Source organism: Channa argus, chromosome 4 (assembly GCF_033026475.1).
Source record: "Channa argus isolate prfri chromosome 4, Channa argus male v1.0, whole genome shotgun sequence".
NCBI classification, from domain to species: Eukaryota; Metazoa; Chordata; class Actinopteri; order Anabantiformes; family Channidae; genus Channa; species Channa argus.
Genome location: NC_090200.1, coordinates 27,656,646 through 27,677,912, shown reverse-complemented (window position 1 = coordinate 27,677,912; position 21,267 = coordinate 27,656,646). Strand labels below are relative to the sequence as shown.

General features: G+C 37.3%; 2 protein-coding genes across 2 annotated transcripts in view; both read right to left on the bottom strand.

The window, feature by feature from the left end:
- Positions 1-6,783, bottom strand: part of plcg2 (phospholipase C, gamma 2) — a 40,651-nt gene extending 33,868 nt beyond the window's left edge. Inside the window, exon 1 of the mRNA XM_067503072.1 lies at positions 6,605-6,783. The gene's annotated coding sequence lies outside the window, so the exon portion shown is untranslated. The remainder of the gene's footprint in view (positions 1-6,604) is intronic.
- A 1,019-nt stretch (positions 6,784-7,802) lies between these two features.
- Positions 7,803-19,354, bottom strand: meak7 (MTOR associated protein, eak-7 homolog). Its single transcript, XM_067503074.1, has 9 exons — positions 19,259-19,354; positions 18,358-18,540; positions 17,159-17,422; positions 16,868-17,012; positions 16,557-16,768; positions 13,571-13,757; positions 12,225-12,343; positions 11,331-11,510; positions 7,803-10,845 (listed from the first exon to the last, which is right to left on the bottom strand). The coding sequence occupies exons 2-9, from the start codon at positions 18,526-18,528 to the stop codon at positions 10,723-10,725; spliced, it is 1,401 nt and encodes a 466-aa protein (XP_067359175.1). The 5' UTR covers positions 18,529-18,540; positions 19,259-19,354; the 3' UTR covers positions 7,803-10,722.
- Positions 19,355-21,267: the final 1,913 nt, after the last annotated feature.

Here is a 21,267-nt window from a genome sequence, read left to right as displayed (position 1 = left end):
GGCAACTGTTCTGCAGGAAGGTAGAGAGCAGTTTCAGCATTTATTGGATCGATCCCCGGCTCCTCTGGTCACATGTCAAAGTGTCCTTGAACAAGACACGGAACCATTTGTCCTTTTGGTGCATTACAGTAGGAGACCAGTCTGGCCACTCTGAAACAACCTGCAATAATGTCAGCACTATCATAAACTCCCATTTGAATGTATGAAAAGTATGATTTGTATGGGAATTATTTCAAGCATCACGCGTTTCTGCCTGTCTCTCAGACATCTCTGCCTGGATGAGATAGAGACATCTTCAGCTTGTCCAAGACCAAAGTCCTTGTCTTCCCAGCCAGACCTCCAATACAACAAAACATCGGCATCAATGTTAGATCTACAGTCATTGTCCCCACAAAACCTGCTCACATCAGATTCAAAGCTCTGTCTCTTGCCTACAGGGGGATCAACTCAACAGCTCCTGCTTACCTCAACTCCCTCATTCAGGTCTACAATCCACTGCATTCTGCCAAAGAATAATGTCTGGTGGGGCCAGCACCACACAGAAGACATCAAGCAAAACCCTTCAGCTCAATTGTGGAACGAATTGGAATGGTGGAACGAGCTACCAAAACTCTGCACGCTCAGCAAACTCACTCCCAATATTCAAAAAACTGCTGAAAACCGAACTCTTCCGCATCTTTCTATGCACTTAAATGTATTTATTTAAAAATATGTTTTCTCCTTGACTTAGATTTTTGCTTGCCTTGTACCTCACTTGTAAGTCGCTTTGGATAAAAGCGTCTGGTAAATGACTAAATGTAAATGTAAATGTATTTATTTGCTGGCATTCAGAGCAAGAATAAAGAGATCTCGTTGCGATTTACAGGTCCTACAGACGTTGGCTGACAAAACGTAAAAATAGTGCGAATAGTCTGCTGCTTTTAAGTAATTATGTCAAAGACAAAGAGAAATTTCCAGTTATAGAGACAGGCTACAATAATGAGAAATGTATTCAACTTCCTTTAAGGAACTTAGCAGAACTCGACTTGTCATCTCTGTCACTGTCATATCACTGAAGCAATTTAGAGAGTTTATCAAAGATAACACAGCTACAGCATTTTGTTTTCTCCAAGTTATAACAAATCCTTATTCATATTTGAAATACAGCTCTATGCAAATTTGTAGGTTCGACAAAAGTCCATATAAATATTACTTGCACTAAAATTCAAAACATCTTATTTTATTTTATTTTGGGCTCAGTGTGGCCATATAGATTTACATTTCTTCTCGTATTGTGTTTTCATCTTCTTTTAATCTGTTATGAGGTTATTTTCCTGCCTAATCAATGTGTCTTTCTGTCTGTAAAATGTCCAACAGATTCAAATGATTAATATAATTACACAAATCCTAGGGTGGCATTGTGTGAAGACACCACCTTAGCATATGGTCCAAAACCCATTAAGGATATATTATATCACATATTATCATATAACAAAAAGAGTTAATCCTCACATATGAATTAATTAAAGGTTTTCCATACCAAATGCAAAGTGAGCTGTGTGGTATTTTGATTATCCTTAGGTGAAGAGGGAACATAATCCCATCCACAAAACCCACCAAATTTACAGCATTTCTCTTTTTTTCTGGTTTGTCACACCTATTTATAGCTCAGGCTTAGTGTAGACGTAGTGGCCTCACAGGTTTGTGGTAAGACAAGATATTTGTCCATGTTTCACTGTACTTTAGAGAAATTTGATGGACTTGTTAACTAGTTATTGACATTTTATAGACCAAACATTCAACTGATATAAAATAAAATACAAGTAATTAGTCAGTCAGGCTTTATGGGTCCACTGCCCCATCAGGAATCATCTGATATCTCTCTTGCTCTCTTCCTCTCCTCCTGAAGCAGGCCAGTGGTTGTTTTTGTAACAGATATAATGTTATCACCTCTAAAACTGGAGGTCTGATGTGAACATAGAGCATGTGTCAGCACTATGCTGTTGGCTCCTGTAGCGCAACCCTTAACTCTCTAGCAGTCCTATCAGTGTGCTGATTATTTTTCAATTTTTTTGAATGCAATTATTATTTATTGCATGCATGGTAGGCAACTTGAAATAGTCTACATGCAGTACAGCCTACGTATGATACTTTAAACAGACTTTTAAATGCCATGTACTGGTATAGACTATTTGTTAACAAATTAACCTTTTAAGATAAGAGAGTGATTTTGATTTGAGTCAGGAAAAACAAATTGTTCCAGTAAACAGTATTTGTCCTAATAAACTAGGACTGTGTTCAGACAGTGTAAAAAAATAGTAATGTGTGCTTCAAGTGAACTTTTACTTTTGGTACTTTACGTATACCTTGATGCCTATTTTATTATGTTTTGTTAATGCCTGACCCTAAAGTAGATTGATACTGTTTAAAATACTTTTATTGTTTTTCATTAGTAACTTAGCAACACCGATGCCAAGTCACTTGTACTTTTCTATTTTTAGCACGTTTTTACAGCTAATACTATGTACTTAGTAACTTTAAATCTTTTCATGCAAGTACTTGCAATTTTACTTCGTGTACTTCTGCCACGCCTGGTTTGCACATAATAGTGAATAGGGTGTTCAGCTTCTTACACCATAATACCTATTATTTAACTTGCAAATTACTATTTTTTTATAAATTGAATTTAAATACAAGACATGATAGACAAGGTAATATATACAAAATATTACAAGGGAACTACAGCAGAAGAGGGGATAACAAGTGTCTTTATGTGTGTATTCAGCTTTGTGGGTGTATAATGAGGTATAAAGGGAAAGAGGGAAAGTTGGAGAGAGGGAGACAAACCATAACTTGCAAATTACTTGAGATATAAAAGGAAAACCGTACCACAGAAAGAGGTCAGTGGAACGTAATGTCAACAAAATCCAATTATGAATGAATACAATACATAAAATTCAAAAGGTACTTTAGGTTTTGCATGACTTTTCTACAATAAAAGCAAAATAGAGCAGAAGCAAAAACAACGTTTGATGTAACTACATTCAAATAGAGGTTATTTTATCTTATGTTACATGAGCAGCATCAATTTTAGTACTGTTTAAAATACTTTTGTTTTTTATCTGTATCTTAGTAACACTAATGCAGTGTGAAACTTTCGTCATGGATCACTTGTACTTTTGTACCTAATGTACATTTTACATCATATATTTTATGCAGCTGGGTCCAAAATTTTGCATCCCCTTATTTTGAAATGGCAAAAACAGTAAAACAAAGAAATTCATTACATTAATACAATCATAACATTTAATGCACAATTTGATATTACAAATTTTCCTTTCATCAAAAATGAATTAAAGTTAATTTTTCATTAATATATCAAGGCAAATTAAACCTTATTTTACTATAACCTTTTAACCACTTTATGTGCTGAAAGGTGGTCATTTATTAGTTCATAAAACTTTTGTAAGAACCACATCACAGGTGATGTTACTGTTTTGGCTGATCAATGTAGTAACCTGATCTTATTAGGCAAGTACTAGCATTTTTACTTTGTATTTCTGACACCTCTAGTGTGCACAAACTGGTGACAGGGTTGTTCAGCTTGATACACCACAATACCTAATATTTAACTTGCAAATGACCCTTGAGATATAAAAGAAAAACAGTACCACAGGAAGAGGTCAGTGGGACTACATGTGAACAAAACTTGGTCATGAAATAAGAAGTACATTTCTACACTTTCTACATTGTGTAATTTAATGTAAAAGTGTAATTTCAAACAAGGTGAAAGCAAAGAATACATAAAATAAATTAATACACATTGACATATTTCCAGGACCTTAAGTATACATTCTTGTCAATTTTAACAAATTACAGCATATCTACATCTATCTACATAGACTTTAAAAACATTTTCTCCAGTGTTTCTGAATTGAGGCAAATCTTTCACTGTCATTCATACTCGACTTCTCCCCAGTTTTCCCTGCTGAAACATTTCCCCCTGTGAAGTGATTGTCCCTACTGGGATCACTGCAGCCTAATAATAAATAAACAAAATATCTTATCCTGACACAGCAGCAGTACATAACACTAATATTGTTCAGACACAGCTATATAAAACTAAGGCACGGCACCAACAACGTCATGAAAGTGTAACACTGATCTTAAAAACACCAGTTGGTATTAATGTTGTGGCTGATCAGAGTATGTTCGTATCACACATGCATGAACACCTGCTTCAGGAAAACCTGTGCACTATAAACAAAACCAGAATGTGATAATAATCAGGTAACGTGTTGAATTTGAAAAGGCTCTGTCATTGTCCAAGACCTTAAGATAGTATTCACCTGGTTTCATTTAATAGTGGTGCACTGATCAAATCAGGCAGTGTGTATCATTGTTTCTTCATTAATGTTAATTTCATTAATGAAGGTTGTGACAAAATACAAATGGTTGTTTTTTGTTTTTTCAATGACAAAAATCTCAAATATCACAAGTTATCCTACACAAATGATCATACACAGAGCTGTAGGTAATTTACCCGCTAACACGATATTTTGGATCAGCAGCCCAAGAGCACCTAGTTTAACAGACATTTGTCAACACTGAAATAATCATGATAAGGTTATGATCATGGAAACATCAGAGCTTAGTTACAACGTGGTTAGGTTTAACAAAAAGATAATGGTTTGGCTTAAAATATGCATTTCCTTAATGTTACACATCAGAAAGTGCAAATTATAATTTTAGAATATTTCTGGGTCTTATCAGCTTGATCACTGGGTTTCTCTAACACTAGCCAGTTCATCTTCTAGTGAGAACAACTTCGAGCTAATATCTACTACTTCCTGCTGAGGTTGGCAGTCCGCTATCTTTGTCTGATATCCACTCCTGCCAAATGTAGCAGCTCTGTACATTTGTCTTCGTGTTCACAAGAAATGTTTTGCCAAAATATCGCAAACGGTGCCACCTATGGTTACCAATTATGTTGTTTAGACAAAGTAACTGTACATGAAAATGTAGTCTGCAGGTACTGGTTGTTTAAATGTGGAGCATTTTATGAAACCATTTGTCTGAGCTGCTGTTATATGTCAAAAGGTTGCTAATATATTGTTTACTGATTTATTTAAATTGGAAAACATACATAAACACAAAACAACACAATCTAAAAAAATGCTCCCATTACAAATTTACACAACAAAAGCAACAACCTTTCTCACATTCCTGACAAATCGGAACATTTAATGATAGGACTTATTGCAGGGCTCTTTGCAATCATTTAAGGTTTTGTTTGTCTCATACTTTGGGTTCTCAAACAGAAAATTCAAATTATAGCAATGACATTAGAAGAGTTAGATTGGAGTATTTGTAGTTTTTGGCTAGTTTTCCTACATCAGACCACACATCCTCTTTCCAAAGCAACATTCTTGATCATTTTGTTGTTTATTTTCATTTACGTTTTCTCCTTTGGAAAATGTTTAGGGAGTGTCCCACTTTTCGCTCATTTACAGCTGGCGTAGATTTTGGAATCCCCATAAACCTCAAAAGAATATGTGAATGAATGATGGATGGATGGATGAATTGTCTCATTCTAGCCTAAACTGGGTTCCCATCAAAACAATAGATCAAATACACTGATCAGGCATAACTTTATGACCACCTGTGTAATTTAATGTGATCCAATACAGCAGCTCTGCCATGAATTCTACTCGTATAATGTTATAATTTCTCAGTTTTTAAGTAAAAATGTCAGACAGGTGATAAATCTACTATGTTTTGAGGTCATAGTGTTTAGCAGAGTCATACTGGAGTGTATTATAAGGAGAAGTCGTTCTAATATTTTGGCTACTTCGTTAAGTTTAATAATCAATAACAACCTCATATTAGAATTATCACCTTTCTGACAGTTTGAATGTAAAACTGAGAAATTATAACATTTTAAAAGTAGAATTAATGGCAGAGCTGCTGTATTGGATTGCATTAGATTGCACAGGTGGTCATAATGTTGCCTGATCATTGTATGCTAAGCACCCCAAACATTTGTGCAAGTCCTTCATATCAATATTTATAAAAAAGCATATTCGTATAAATCAACATTACAGCAAACAAGATCCACACCTTTACAACAGCTTCATCAACAACTGTTCCCCATGACGGAACAATGGATTTATTGTATTACTGTTGTATTGAGTTACTTATATATAGGTGGACCAAATAGGTTTACAGCTAAATGTACAGCAATAGGGATAGTTTATATAAAATAGAGCAAAAGTGGCGTCAAAACAAACCAAATATTATTCAAATAAACCATTTTTTAAACTGAACCTTCAACAAAAGAGTCATCATGAGAGACCATCAGCCACGTTCACCAGCAAATTACGGCCTAATATCTGAAAGTAGGTCTAACTGTCACTGTATGAGTAGAAACAAGTCTCTGGGACCTGGATGAGAGCGCACAAGACCGAGTCGGTGCTGCCAGCTTCATCCAGCTGCCCGGTCATCTGCAGCCCAGCAGATACAGTGCCAGTAAAAAGCGGATTTCCCCTCTGCTTACTTAACTTTGCCACAACACAGGAAATTTATCACGTACTAACAAAAGATTTTAAGAAGGTCAAAGACTTACCTTACAAGTGAAATCGATTCCTTTTAACTCTACAAAGTTCCCACTTGTTTTCTATCTAATCATGATTTGAAAGTTATGAAATGAAGCAAGCGAGAGGATGTGGAGTGTTGACAAAAAGGCCAGCCACAAAACGGTCAGTTCCTCTATCTGTGTGTACAAGGAAGTAAAAGTTAACTTGCATTATAGGCATAGCCTGCAAGTTCTAAAAAAAAAAAAAAAAAAAAAAAAAAAAAAGAAAAGTGGGGGCCGGAAGCAAAGACAGTATCTATGCAAACTACAACAGCTAAGTGGCATCAGACGGAAGGGCGACAGAGAGCCACTGTGGCCTGTGCGGACGAAGACTAATGCTGCTGGATCCTGTTCATGATTACCGTGAACACCGAGCTTTCACACAGCGCGTTACGCTGTGTGGAAACTGTGGCATAGTCCGCGTGCTCTGCTGCGCGCAAACACAGGCTGAGCCGGTTTTCAACACAATGAATCAACACGTGCGAGACAGGCGGTTGTCCATGTGACGCACGAGGATTCCACTTGGTCCATGAAGGTGGTCCCCAAGGTGCTGAAACATATTTTAATCGGCCTGAATAATAGCACGAATAAATATAACGACTGAAAAGAAAAGGAAGACTGAAAAAAATGTTGTGGTCAGTGGTAAAGACAGACGTCAGTTCGTGTCAGACTTCAGTTTCAGGTTCTGCCATAATTAAAAAATACTCTTTTGCTTGAGTGAAAGTGCAAAAGTTGTCTCAGGATAATGTAGGTAAGGTATCAAAAGTATTGTCCCACAGATTGGATTCTTTAGGATTCACAATGTTATTATTGAAATGAAAAATCCCATTTCCAGAAGGGTTAGGATGTTGCATAAAATGTAAATAAAAAGAATGTTATAAAAGCATTTCAAAATGAAAATAATACAAAGACTATGTTAAAGATGCTAAAGACAATGTTACTAAATGTTAAAAGAGACAAGTTTGGTTTTTGACAAAATCTTCTCATTTTGAATTTGATGCCAGCAACATGTTTCAATAAATAAATAAACACCTGATGGAACATCTGACAACTAATGGGAAAATTAGCAAAAAAAAGACATCCCAGAAAAGTTAAGATCTTGATGTTCATCACTCTGTGAGAAAATACAAACACCTTCAGAAAAACAGAATCATCTAGAGAATGTTTCTTAGTAAAACAAAAATGCACAGAATATGGGGATTTTATCATGTATTGTTCAACAGCATGACTCGGTAGTAAATGAGTCCTGCTGCTGAACTGACCACTTTTGTGGTTCAGACCTGTCACCAGCTGAGCACAATCAATTACATCACATATTACAAGGTGAAAACTACCACAAAGGAGGCCCCAAACTGTTGAGATGCTGAAATCCTATACAAGCAAGAATGGGAAAATGCTTTCAAAATGAAGCAGTGGATCCCCTGGTCCACGGACTTACAAAGTTGTTGCAAAGATCACATTCTCTTTTTATTGAGGTTCTCATAAAACATGGTTTGTATTATTCTCAACACTGTGGGTCATTTTTTGCAAGTAACAACAAAGTAGTCAGATAAATGGAGTGAAGAAAAAAGCAGCCTACATCATTTCCCTTTGGGGCTATGGGGGGTAACTGTGCTGAAGGACATCTGGTATAATGAGGTGATCCCAAGACTCAAAAGAGCTTCACATCTCTTAAAAGAATAACATACTTGTCACACAGAAATATAAAGTGAAAGTCCAAACATTCTTTAGGAAGCCACCCAATTCCAACATGCCACTGTGTGAAGTGTTTTAAGGTTATATAAAATTTGCATGTGCAATTTGCCTTAGTATTTGCATGTTAGCAGACATGGAAGGAAAGGTTGGGGTAGTTTGTGTATCGGGGGTAGGGGGTAATACAGAGTTATCTTTTGGCAGGTGGCATTTGAGCAGGTTTTTGTATTAGTAAAATGACAGGTGTCAAAGTAAAGATCTTGTTTGGGTTTATGACACCAATTTATACCCTCTCTCTGGTAATGTCAGCTCTTTTTAAATTAGGACACACACTAACCAAGCAACTTGCCACAAGTAAAAAAGTGAAACAGCCGTCAGGTGTCCTCCTTTAATATATGCAGCCTTACCAGTTATTTACATGTTGGCAGACTGGTTTAACTCTAGAGTGAAGTATTAAACAGCATAAATTATAATAGGAGACATTAAGAATGTTTTAACTCTGCCTTCGAACCAAATAGCCACAATTCTGTACATGTTGATTTACTGTGGTCAATGACATCAGCTTCTTTATGTATTTTTTGTATTTTCACCTCTGCATTGGATTAAGATATTTAGTTTAATCCAGGACCTAATAAACTGCCTCACTGCCTTCAGTAGAGGCCTATTTCAACTTTATGACTATATTTGTTTGTTATCCCTGGTTTTAATTGACTTTATGCATGGATGGATAACGTATATCTGGCCCCTGGAGACACACTAGGGAAAGGGCCCCGGGTCCTCCCACCATTTCTTTTTGATCATTTTGTGACTGTCTGTGGTGTAAATTTGTTTTGGGAAATTCTGTGTCTGTTTCCTGACATATGTGTGTTTATTATGACATTTCATTTCATTTGATGTCTAAGTTTGGATATTTTATGTATTTTTTGGTCATTTTTTTAGTCATTGTTTGCCTGTTTTTGGTTGTCTTTTAACTGAGCTCTTTCCAACTAAAAATAAAACAGTAACTTCAGAGGCTCTGGTCCTTCAGTAATCCATCCATGACTTTATGTAATAAACAATATAAGAAGTTTTACATCTGCTTGTACAATAATGGTGTGTTATAGTAACATGTTACAGGCATTCCTTTATTACACATACACATTTTAGTGTGAGAATAATGCTATGGGTAGACATTCAACAACAAATGATATTATAAATGATAAAGCATTAAAAATCCCCAGACACACACAGTTTTATCTCTTATATTCATGAAGCTTTTCCACAGGACTGATGAAGTATAAAGCATCCCCGGAATAAAGAAATGCTGTTGAATATCTCCTAAGCATTTCACATGGAACTAGCCAGGATCTCGACAAGAGTCCCATGTTCACATAGAAATACAGTGGCTCAGAAAGTCAGATAACAGTTTAACAGACACATGTCGGGTCTGTGAAACTGGAAGATTTCCTTCCATAATGTAATATTAAAATAATCAATCACTGAGCAATTCACCATTTTACCTTTTTCAAAATAGGTTTACAAACCTGCCTAACCCCCATTTGAACCCTAAGGATAATTCAATATACTATTTAAATATATAAATTATATAGCTTTATTACCAGTATAGCTTACTGTTTGTTGTGTTCACTTTCCTCAGCCTAATAATTCAGTCAGTGAATACTACAGAAAGTATGTGGATGCATTGCACTCTGGGCAACTGAGGCTACTCGCGAATACTCATTAAAAATTGTATTTTCTTTCTCTCAAACACCAGAGTAGGTTGTTAGAATGAAGTGTGACACCCCACACACCCACGAAACACTGGTCACTTTCACAGAGATGATGAAAGCTTGCACACTGGTGGCTTTCAGAGTTGTGTGTGTGTGTATGTGTCTGTGTGTTTGCACATGTGTGTACAAATCTTTAGTTCTTTTGTGGACAAACTTTATTTTGATACCATTGTTGTGAACATTTTGGCTGCACTACACAACTTCAAAGTACTTTTTGAGGGTTAGGACCTGGTAGGAGGGTGAGGTTTGGAATTAGGTCAGGGTTAAGGTAAGGGGCTAATGAAAGAATTAAGTCAATAAATGTTCTCACAAATATAGTCAGGCCTGACTGTGTGTGCGTGTGTTTGTGACAAAGAGAGAGAGAGAGAATCTGTCAGGTCAGTCTTTACTGGCCACTTATGAGCAGGTCTTCAGACTTTTTCAGACAGTCTGAGCCTAATTCATATCATGACTGTTCCGTTGCCGCACAGAACTACTACTAGCTTATTGGTATACACCTGAGTATGACTTTGTGTCGTGTCTTTAGGAGTAGCAGAAATTAGTCAATGAAAAACCAAAGGCAAGGTAAGAGAAATGTGATTTCGAAGTGTATACTACTCCCCAACACATGTCAGAGAGCCTCAATATGGTCTCTGTTCCCTCTCACTGCTACTCATCTTCCTCTGGCTCCCTGAGGCCCTGACTGTGTAGCGTCTTTCCCGCCATCTCCATCATGGACTGGAGCTCTGGGTCTACATCCAGGATGCTTCTCTTGCCTTTTCCCTCCTCACCCTGGGACACAAAACAAGTGTCAAACAAAAATACAAATTGTTTATGTAAGCGTTAATATTCTGTACATAATGTTTTTAAAAAAGCTGGAATATAAACGAGGATCTTTCAGGTTCAGTATGTTTTCAGGGAGCACCTTGCTGAAGAAAGGAGAGACAAAAAAATCAAAAGCAAAGGGTCTATAACTTCTTACTGTATACTACAAAATTTGTGGTTGTTGTGCTTTAATGTGTCTGCTGCTGTCTCCATGTATTTCCCCTAGTCTACACTTGTATCTGGTCTCCCAGTAAATGTGTGTGTGGAACTATGTCAAGCAACTTCTTGGAAAACAGAATGGCTTTTGCCAGGATGGATAAAAGGAGTGAATTGGGCATTCGAACTGCTGAAGAGTTAAGGGGAATCTCTAAACTGAGATAAAAAATATATCCCCGCATTTCTCTGCAGCCAGTGTACCAACTAAATAAAATGTAAATAAAAAGTACTCTGACCTCTTCTGGTTCAGGAGGTTTTCCGATTGCCCACACTTCCATGGAGTCCAGAGTGAAATCTTCCTCTCCAGAGATCTGGGGACTGCCATAAGTGGTGCATTTGGGCCGTGCACGGCTGTGGCCATGGCCAAAATCACTGTCCAGCCACAGGCCAAAGTAGCCATGCTGACCACCCATACCCTATGAATACCAGAAAACATACACATCAACTTTTACAGTTTATTTTCAACTGGCATATTTAGCTTTGTGGAATTTGATTAGCTATTTTTCTACCACTATGAAAAAAACAACAACATTAATTACTGAATTATCCAATCTTAAATACATGTGTATTTAGGATAATCTATTCATTTGAAGGGGAGCAAAGAGGAGTTGGAAAGAATGGGATTAGAAACAGGTGTGAGTTTGGGAGGCCCTGGTTTGTTTAAAGAGGAAAATCTGAATCTTAACTATAAAAGTCTGATCTTGAAAATACTAGTTTGAAGACATGTGCCATGGCTCAAACAAAGGAGGTTTATAAAAAGTTAAAAAAAGGGTTGTTGATGCTCACCAGGCCAAACAACACCCCTGAGTTAAAGCTGTAGAAGGAAATGACTTAAATACCTTCTAAATCTGATGCAAGGCTAAAAAACAGTCACTAACAACTTTCAGTTGAAGATATTGTTTGCAAAGAGGACCATGTTACTGAATGCACAGGTCCACATACCTCTGTCACAAACAATCACTCGTTTGTTTCATTTGTTTATCTTGGTTCCCTCTATCTGATTTTAGTGCTCATGGAAAAATCTGATTAGGTTTTAGGTCACAAACTTTTAAGCACCACTGTGTAACAAAGTTTGCTCCATCCACAAGGCCATAAGCAACAGGAATGAAGTTCTCATCTGTTGAACTAACCAGTCCGTTTGGCATGGTCTGCTGATTCTGGTTTAGATACATGAAGTGTTCATTGTATCCTGTTGCTGTATAAACTCTCAGAGTGGGGAACACAGTGAACAGGAAGCATCTGGAGTCACCTGCACACACACACAAATATACAAATTATGAAGATCTGAGAGAAAAGTCAAGTGACAGCCCCCAGTATTCAAACAAGTAGTATTACTTCCTCAATGTGTCCTTTTATCAGTGCTAGTCTTGATCTGGGGTCTGGCAAACACAAACAAGTTGGCAGTATATCACAGATTTAAGAACTAAATTTAGGGTCATCCATTAGAAATGAAACATTTTACTCCTGCATAACTGAATCCATTATTTTTTCATTATTATGTGATAGATGTTATTTGTACAAATTGTTTTATTCTTTTTTTATTCAGTGTTGGAAATATGAAAATCCTGTCATCAAAATAAAACACAGTACACAGTACACGTGATACTGTAAGTGACACACTATTATACTATATTAAGCATTTTGTAAAAAATGATGATCAAGAGTAGGGCAGCATGGTAGAAGAGTGGTTAGCACTGCTGCCTCACAGCTAAAAGGTCTCCGGCTGAAAGTGGCCATTTTGTGTAGAGTTTGCATTTGTGTGGAGATAATGGATGGATGGTCAAGAGTAATCAGATAATATGCACTTTTAATTGTGCAATATATTTTGATAATGTTCAAGTTCAAGCTATCATGGGTTAGCAACTGTGTAAGCAGTTTTTGTTAAGGGAAGTTAGTTATTTCACGTTTATCTGCACATAAACCATATGTATTTTCACAAGAATATTTATTAACTGTAGTGTTATCTACCAGAGAACACAAAGACTCCACTGTGTTTGTGGATCAGTGTCTTCAATTGAAGTGCTCATTTTCATGCGTAATTGATGCCCCCTCATATCTTTGTGGTATAACCTAAATATGTGCACTCAAAGATTCCACAAAGTAAAACGACAGTTGCTTGATCATTTTCTCTTTCGTCAGTACGTATTGCACTAGAAGCCAAAAAGCTAATTTATGCCGGTGCCTGTCAGTAAAAGACTGCTAATGAGCTTTTAAATTTAGCTGATACAAAGTTCAAGTGTCTGATCTTTAAAACTCTTAAATATGAAAATATCTATAAGTCAGGCTCTCCTAGAAACAGTATAGCACTTGCCACAGAGGTGTGAGCCATGTAGGCTAAAGTTACTGTTTACTCTGTAGATTTGTTAAATGCAGCTGATAAACTAGAGATGATATTCATCAAATATTAAATTCCTTTTCTGGTGGTAAGCCAGATGAAAGTGCAGTGAAATCGATCAGAGGGAGTTCTGTCTCTCACCCTGGAACTGAGGTTTGATCTGCCAGGCCTGGGAGGCAAAGCCCCCAAAAACATGTCCCTTTGTGTCTTTGATAAGCAGCAGGGTGGGGCCACACTTTATCAGGCTGGCCACCATCCTGGTGAAGCTCTCCCCGTGCAGCCATGTGGAAAACACAAGTCTCCACGGGGCGTTGTAGTTGTCTGGCACCTGGAAAGATTAGCAGAGAGTTGCTGTTGATATGTAGCACAGTAAAAATGTGTAAATATAAACAGTGGTACATTAAATACATAAAAAAAAAGTAAGAATAAGGTTTAAGCCCCTGCCTGGGGCTAATAAGTGAGTTCACCAAACAAAATAGACTTCTGTCAACAACAAACTAAAAGAATGGACTGTTAACACTGTAAGATTTTATACCACAATAGGTACTATATAAAAAGTCTACAAGTAAGACATTAGACTTAGCTCCTAAGGCTTGGAAGTATGAAAGACATTGTGACATTATATCACATAAGCAACCAGTGAATACATTTTGCTGGGCTTGTAGCTCACCAGTCTGTATCTGCAGTAGATGGTTCACTGCAATATTATTGATGGTTAATGTAAAATATTGTATATTAAGTATTTCCAGTTTTATAACTTTAATCAACATTTGATGGAAAAATATTGTACTTTTTACTCCACTACGTTAATTCAACAATTTTTCAGAAAAACACTGTATGTCAAGTTCAGCTGGATGATTCTCTGCTGCCAAACAGATGCAACATTGAGTCTGATGGGCATTCACACAAATGGCTATGCAACCTGCTGTGAAATCAAACAGGGGACACAGAACAAGATGGAAAGAAGTACAGCAGCGACAAGTTCTTCTCTCAGACTCAAAAGAAAAAGTTCCACCAGCTGCTCTTTAGAGCACTTAACTTTTTCTACATTTTTTTGTGCCTTTTTCTGAGGAGCTGTTTTCTTCTGGCCCCTACCAAACAGGCCTTATTGGTAGAGTGCTGCAGAGACGGTTGTTATTCTGGGAGGTTCTCCTCTGTCCACAGAGAAACGCTGGAGCGTTTGACGAATTAAGCACTTTACTGTTAAAGCCCTTTTCTCTCGATCGGTCAATTTGGCCAACCCAACAGCTCTAGGAAGAGTCCTGGTGGTTTTAAACATCTTCCATTTATGGTTGATTGAGGCCACTGTGCTCATTGGGATCTTTAATGCTGGAGGTCTACAGACAATTCCTTGGACTTAATGGCTTGGTTTGCATTCTGACTTCAACTGCTAACTGTGGGACCTTATATAGACAGATGTATGCCTTTTCAAATCATGTCCAGTCAACTAAAATTCCCACAGGTGGAATCCAATCAAGTTGTAGAAACATCTCAAGCATGATCAGTGGAAACAGGATGTGCCGGAGATCAATTTTGAGTGTCATGACAAAGGCCATGAATGCAAATTGAACGAATTTAAACAAACTTCTTTCACACTGTCATTATAGGGTTTGTTTGTAGAATTCGGAGAAAAATCATGAATTTGATCCCTTTTGAAATAAGGCTGTAATGTGAAATGTGGAAAGAGTTAAGCCCTGTGAATACTTTCTGGACGCACTGTATATCATATAAAAATATCAAGAGAGTGTAAATGCTCATTAAGCTAGTGGTTGACTAAAATTTTGATATTCTTGATGTTTTTTGAGGAACTTTGTGTATTAACTGTTCCCACAATTTGCTATTTTACATTTTAATTCAAACATTGAGAATTATTTGAGTATGATGGGGCATACACACAAACGGATAATAGATTCTGAGGCAGCATTTTGCTGCTGCTGTCCTTTTTTCCATGGGGTGCTACATCTTCTATTTGATCTTACACCAAGTTGCCACTTCAGACTCAACTATTCCAGTTGTTTGGCAGCTTAGAATCATCCAGCTGAACTTGATATTCAATCTGAAAAGTAACCAAAAGCTAGACTTGTTGAATCAAGGTAGTGGAGTCAAAAGTAGAATATATCCAAAGATAGTGGGGAGTAACAACATACTGTATAACAGCATATACTGAAAACACCTAATACACAAAGAACCACAGTAACCATTGACAATATAAACTTTTCACCTGACCCATCCACTGCAGATGCTGACTGCTGAGCTGCATGTGCACCAATGAGTAGTTTCTGGTTGGTTATGTGGTCGGTCACATAATGTTGTGACTTCTGTATTCCCAAGCCTAGGGACTAACATCTATCAAGGTTATAGCCCAGAAAAACAACAGCTGGTTTCAAAGAAATACTGAAACATTTATTTAAGGACGGCACTATACACTCTGTATGAATTACTGGCCCAGTACAGCCAGCTCTAACAGTACTAGATATCTGCCTGGGGAATTATTGTGAAATATGTACATTATTATTGATAATATTACACATTATTATTAAATCACTGGGCACAGCAGTGACATCTGATGAACAGTCTGAAGCAAAGACAAACTAATTTCAATAAGGCAGGCGGAACTGATTACATTACTGCTGAGCCTCTAAAATATGGTGGAAAACATATGTTCCTCTTCTTGCCACTTGCTGCTGGGTGTTCAGTTCATGCTTTGCTTCCTGACTTATTGCTGTCTGTGCAGGAAGTTTCTGTTATGAAAATAAAAGCAGGTCCAGTTGATATAATAATTAGTGACTAGACCCTATGGCACAACAATCCTACACGTTACACTTTACAGACATCCGACAGCAGAATATTCCCACAGCAAATTATCAATTAACAAAAAGTGACAGCTGTCATCGCAAAGATTTGTTTTAAGACAGCTTTTAAGAGAGCTATATGAGCACGTGAGCAGTCCTCAAAAATGATACCCTGTATCTTCGGCCTGTTAAAAACAGCTTATATTCAAAGTTCATTGCTAAAATTTGCCTGGTCTTTCCTCACTACTTGGGACTAAACTTCCACTGATTGTGCTATAGTTTCTTTGGGCAAACTAAGTAAGGAGTAAACAATGTTTTTATTACATTTTACTCACCTGTGGTGCTAGAAACATGAGTGTTGGAAGGTCCAGCAGACACCTTAGCTTTTTCCAGGGTGTCTCCCTGCAGGGTGGCAGGAGGGTGGGGGCTGGCCGGCCAGTCAGGGACACATTTAAGCCCTCAGCTACAAGCAACTCCAAGTACAAAGACACTTGAGAGACCCTGAAGATCCAGTCCTCAAGACAGGGAACATCACATCCACCCTGATCTAAGGAGTGACACAGGGTGGGGTGAGGTGAAGGAAAGAGAAAGAACCACAGTCACATTTCTTCAGCATTACCAAAACCTTTTTCAGAAATCTGTTTACCTAAAGGTTTGAGTTCAGAACAGATCTGCTCTGCCAGAAGTTTGACACCCAGGGAAGAATCACCCATTTTCTCTGGCTTCCAGCCCTGCAGGCGCCCTCTGTGGACTAGAATCTGAAGTACAGCAGAGATCAGGTCCTGTAGGAACTGTGGAGAAAAGCCATTCGTTAATGAATGATGGAGAGAGCTGAGTGAGAAGGGAGTGTGTAAATAAAACAGCAGGAGAGCAGAGAATAAGGAAACACCATAAAAAATTTCTAAACACTATTTGCTAAGTTTCCCTCTCTACTCACCTCTGAAACCTGCTCACAAGTGACAACACGTGGTGCCCCTGCTCCCTGATGGGACATGGCCATGACAAGAGGGGCCCGTTCCTCTGCAGTGCCTCGCAGGGTGTCGGCTAAGAAGATGATCAGCTGCTCCCGACCCACTCCAGAGACAGCAGAGCTGCTTGACTTACCAGTGGCTTTGTGTTCTGCCAGTCCAGGGTCAATACTACACATGCATTGGTAGACCCTCCTAATCATGGACTCTGATGCCAGATTGTTCATTGAGGACTAGGAGAGATAAAAAAAAGTGGTTATTATAAATATGCAACACACTGACAGACAGTACCTTTTCCTCGCAGATGCACTTATGGAAGACATTGGAGATTAACCACATTTGCTCAGTGCAACAAGAATATTTCTCTTTCTGTACCTAGTTATGAAACTACATTTTCCTACTGGACTTTAAAGTTAGATTGTATTAAGATTTTTAAGACATTCAATTACTCATTCAGACCTCATTCTGACCTTAGAATAGTTCTTTTGGATAATGCATTTACTGTAGCTAAAATCTTGCACTTGTAACTGAGCCGAGGTAAATATCACTCTTAGCAACCCTTTCCTGCTCCTCTCACTCTGCATTGTGTTAGTTTTGATGTGAGGAATGATGGACAGGAGGCTTGTATCTATTCCCGTGCTACCATTTATTATCTGGATAGAAACAATAAATATACTGGTCATTCAGCTGGCTCACCTCAGGAACACAGTGCAGTGGGGCACGACTTTCAACTAGCAATATATAATTTTTAATTGCTATAACAGTTCCTTATTATATCTTCCATTTAGTGCTTCAACAATGCACCATAACTACTTGTAGCATTTCTTGTTGGTATTTCCACTCAATCCACTTCAGGTATCAGACATAAAATAAACACACTGATATTAATAACTATAATCGTATGCAGTCCTGCAGCAACCAACTCACCTGAAGCACAACTGTCATGAACTGGCAATGTACAATTTGTCAGTAGCGTTTACCCACTGCGAGAGGGCGCCCCTGAGCTACTAATTATAGTGAAACCATGGATCTATACCACTTATAATAATAATAGCAAGTGGAATCACATACTTCACAAACACTGTTACACAATGACATTTTTGTTTATAATACATTGTTGCCATGACACATGTATGTACTATTAACACATGCTGCTTCATAGTGACACCTTTAGCATCTGAAGTGTTACAGTCTTTCCAGCTGTTGTTTTTACTGGAGAACCTGAAAGGTTCCCAGCACTGGCCTGGAGTCTGTCAAAGGTGTCCTCAACCACAGGCCGCTCCTCAGGGCGGAAGCGGGCCAGCCGCTTCTGCACCACCACACTTTCAGTGTTACCCATGTGTTCTGGTGCCTGGCAGAGAGAGAGAGATAGAAGCTGACTTAAATTAAATCACACTTAAAAGCAAGATACTGTAAGTTGGGTTTAGTGTTTGACATGCAATTTATGACTTCACTTGTTGGTTCATATATGTATGATGTGTTGCAATCAAATTAGCTATTGCCCTTGCTAAGCTGAATCAATCATTATACAGTCTTTGCCTGACTATAATAACCTATTAAAATGCAATATTTACTTGAGAACCCATTATCACAGATTACAGCATTTCATTTCTGTTAAAATATGTATATTGCTACATGATTAAGAAAGAAATGTTAGTATTTTTCAAGAAAAATATTTTTGTGTAGAATCTAGCAGTAGATTTAAAATCAATTATATTTTATACAATTATAAAATAACAATATATATAATTATACAGTGAATTATATTCTGCGAAAAATATATTTTCGAATTTATGTTATATGTTGTAGCTTTAATTACACAAACTTTATTCAATTTAGCTCTTAGATTTAAAGAAAATACCAAATCATTAAAATGTGGTTCAATAACATAACCTTTCATATAGGTTAGAACCTTGGATGCTAACGCTTAGCTAGCAAAGCACATCATTACTTTGGTATCCCTTACAAAATTGTCTGTACTGAAGGCTTCAGTTGTAACACTGATTAGTATGATATGTACAGTGTTCTCAAAGCTAGGGAACTTTCAAACGCGTTGGTATGCCACTAACCTTTACAGTATAGAAGCTAGGCTAATCATCCTGCTTCTGGTAAGAGCAAAAATATAAACTTCCTGCATAATAGAAAGGGACACTGACAGCAGCCAATCAAATGAGAAACGGGTTTACCTGCTTCTTTGTGATTGGTCCATTATGTGGAGAGGCGGGGAGAGTGCGCACTACATGTGAGGTAGAGGTGTGTTCAAAAACACTGCGTCAACACTGGTTTAATATTGTAATACTGCGTTTCCAAAAGACAAAAAGAAGGAAAAGGCACCTCTACTGGAGCATGCACCACAAAGTGCTGTGATAACTGAATTCCATATTTTAAAAGAGAGCATTTATATACTGTATATGTATACATATCTACAAATAAACTTGGCTTGACGGTCATATACATGAAATACATGTGTATGTGGCACATAGTTCTGTTAAAACAGTACTGGAGATTAGATAAATTCAATCTTGTGTTTCAAATATCTTAGTAAATTAAAAGTACTGTTGTAAAAGGAAAAGAAAAGAAAAAGAATACAATGTCTTTAAAAACACAAAATACATTTTCAAAGGGGTCAAACACAAGAAGAAAGGCATACCAGCTTTTTTTGATTTCTAAAAACATTTTTAAGCATTTTTTACCAAACAAACTGGTATATAAAATAAAAGTTACTCCAAAATGTGCATCTTTGCAGTGACTTTACTTTTAAATGTGTTGAATATTAGTGGACACCAGGTTTTTAAACTGATAGATGTTGATGTTCTAATGCTCAGTTCTAATATTTACTATTATCTGACTTTATTTTACCTGTTATTTATTTTAATTGCAAAAACACAAAACATGCAAGCTTACACAAAAGCTTTTCATTTATGGTGACATGGAGGAAATATAATTTCAAAAACATGTCCAACCTTTCACCAGTAGAGTGTGCACAGTAGCAACCAAATTGGGACAGGCCCTTTGCAGGAACATCAAGCTACTGAAAAACACCTTTTAAGGGCATAAGATTGTTGCTGTGTGAGTGCAGTGAGCTGGGTGTGTTGCATCGTAATGAAGTCCTGTAAGACAGCGGAGGCACAATTGTTGCCACAGCTGAATGTGAAGGTGACACACAGCCATCTGCAGCACTTTGCATCACTTCCAGCAAACACACTGGTGTAAACAGGATACAAGTAATGAATCAGTGTGTGCAGCATAGAAAGTCTGGAGTGCATTTATTGTAAAAGTACAATTTCCAAAGTTAACAACTAGGCCATTATTCTGATTAAATAAGTGAATCAGTTTGACCTTGTCACCTGTAAATTTTGCAGCTATGTGTAGATCGTTTGCTTTTTTACTACCTATCATAAAACAACTGCTAATCTAGATCTTACACACAATGAATCATATGACAGTGACGCACCAATACTATGATGAGTTGCCCTATTCCTGTACACTTATCTGTTGAACATAGTGTAAACTAACTCTAAGCCACTTTTTCTTGCAGTCTCCAATTCTGTAGCTCTACAAGCTGAGACAACTGCATTTACTTTCTGTCAGGTTATTGTGCATGCAATGTTAATGCAAGAGCCTGTAAATATTAAAAATATTGGAAGTGATGTTACTCACTAGAACAAAAATCTCCAAGAGTTCCAAAATTCTCCAAAGAGAAAAGCCAATGTGTAAAATTCAGTGTGTAATAAACTTGTCCTGTTAGACACTATAAATGCAACATGAAAAGCAGTCTTTGGTGCATAGGCCTATAGGCAGAATTGTGAAAGGAGGATTATCTCCTGCGTAATCCCTGTACTCTTGCACAAAATATTTACTCTCTGTATGTTGACATCAACGATCATAATCATTTACTTAAAGTGAGTTTATAGAGTGTTTTATGCTCAATTGTTTTCCATTACAGCCAGTCGAAATTTTCTTGGAACTTTATCTGCAAGTCATATTATAGTAATAACAAAAAAACTGAACATACATTCAGTTCAGCTGTGGGTTCTGGTTCCCCGTTTACACTTCCCTATACTGAATGAAACAAGTT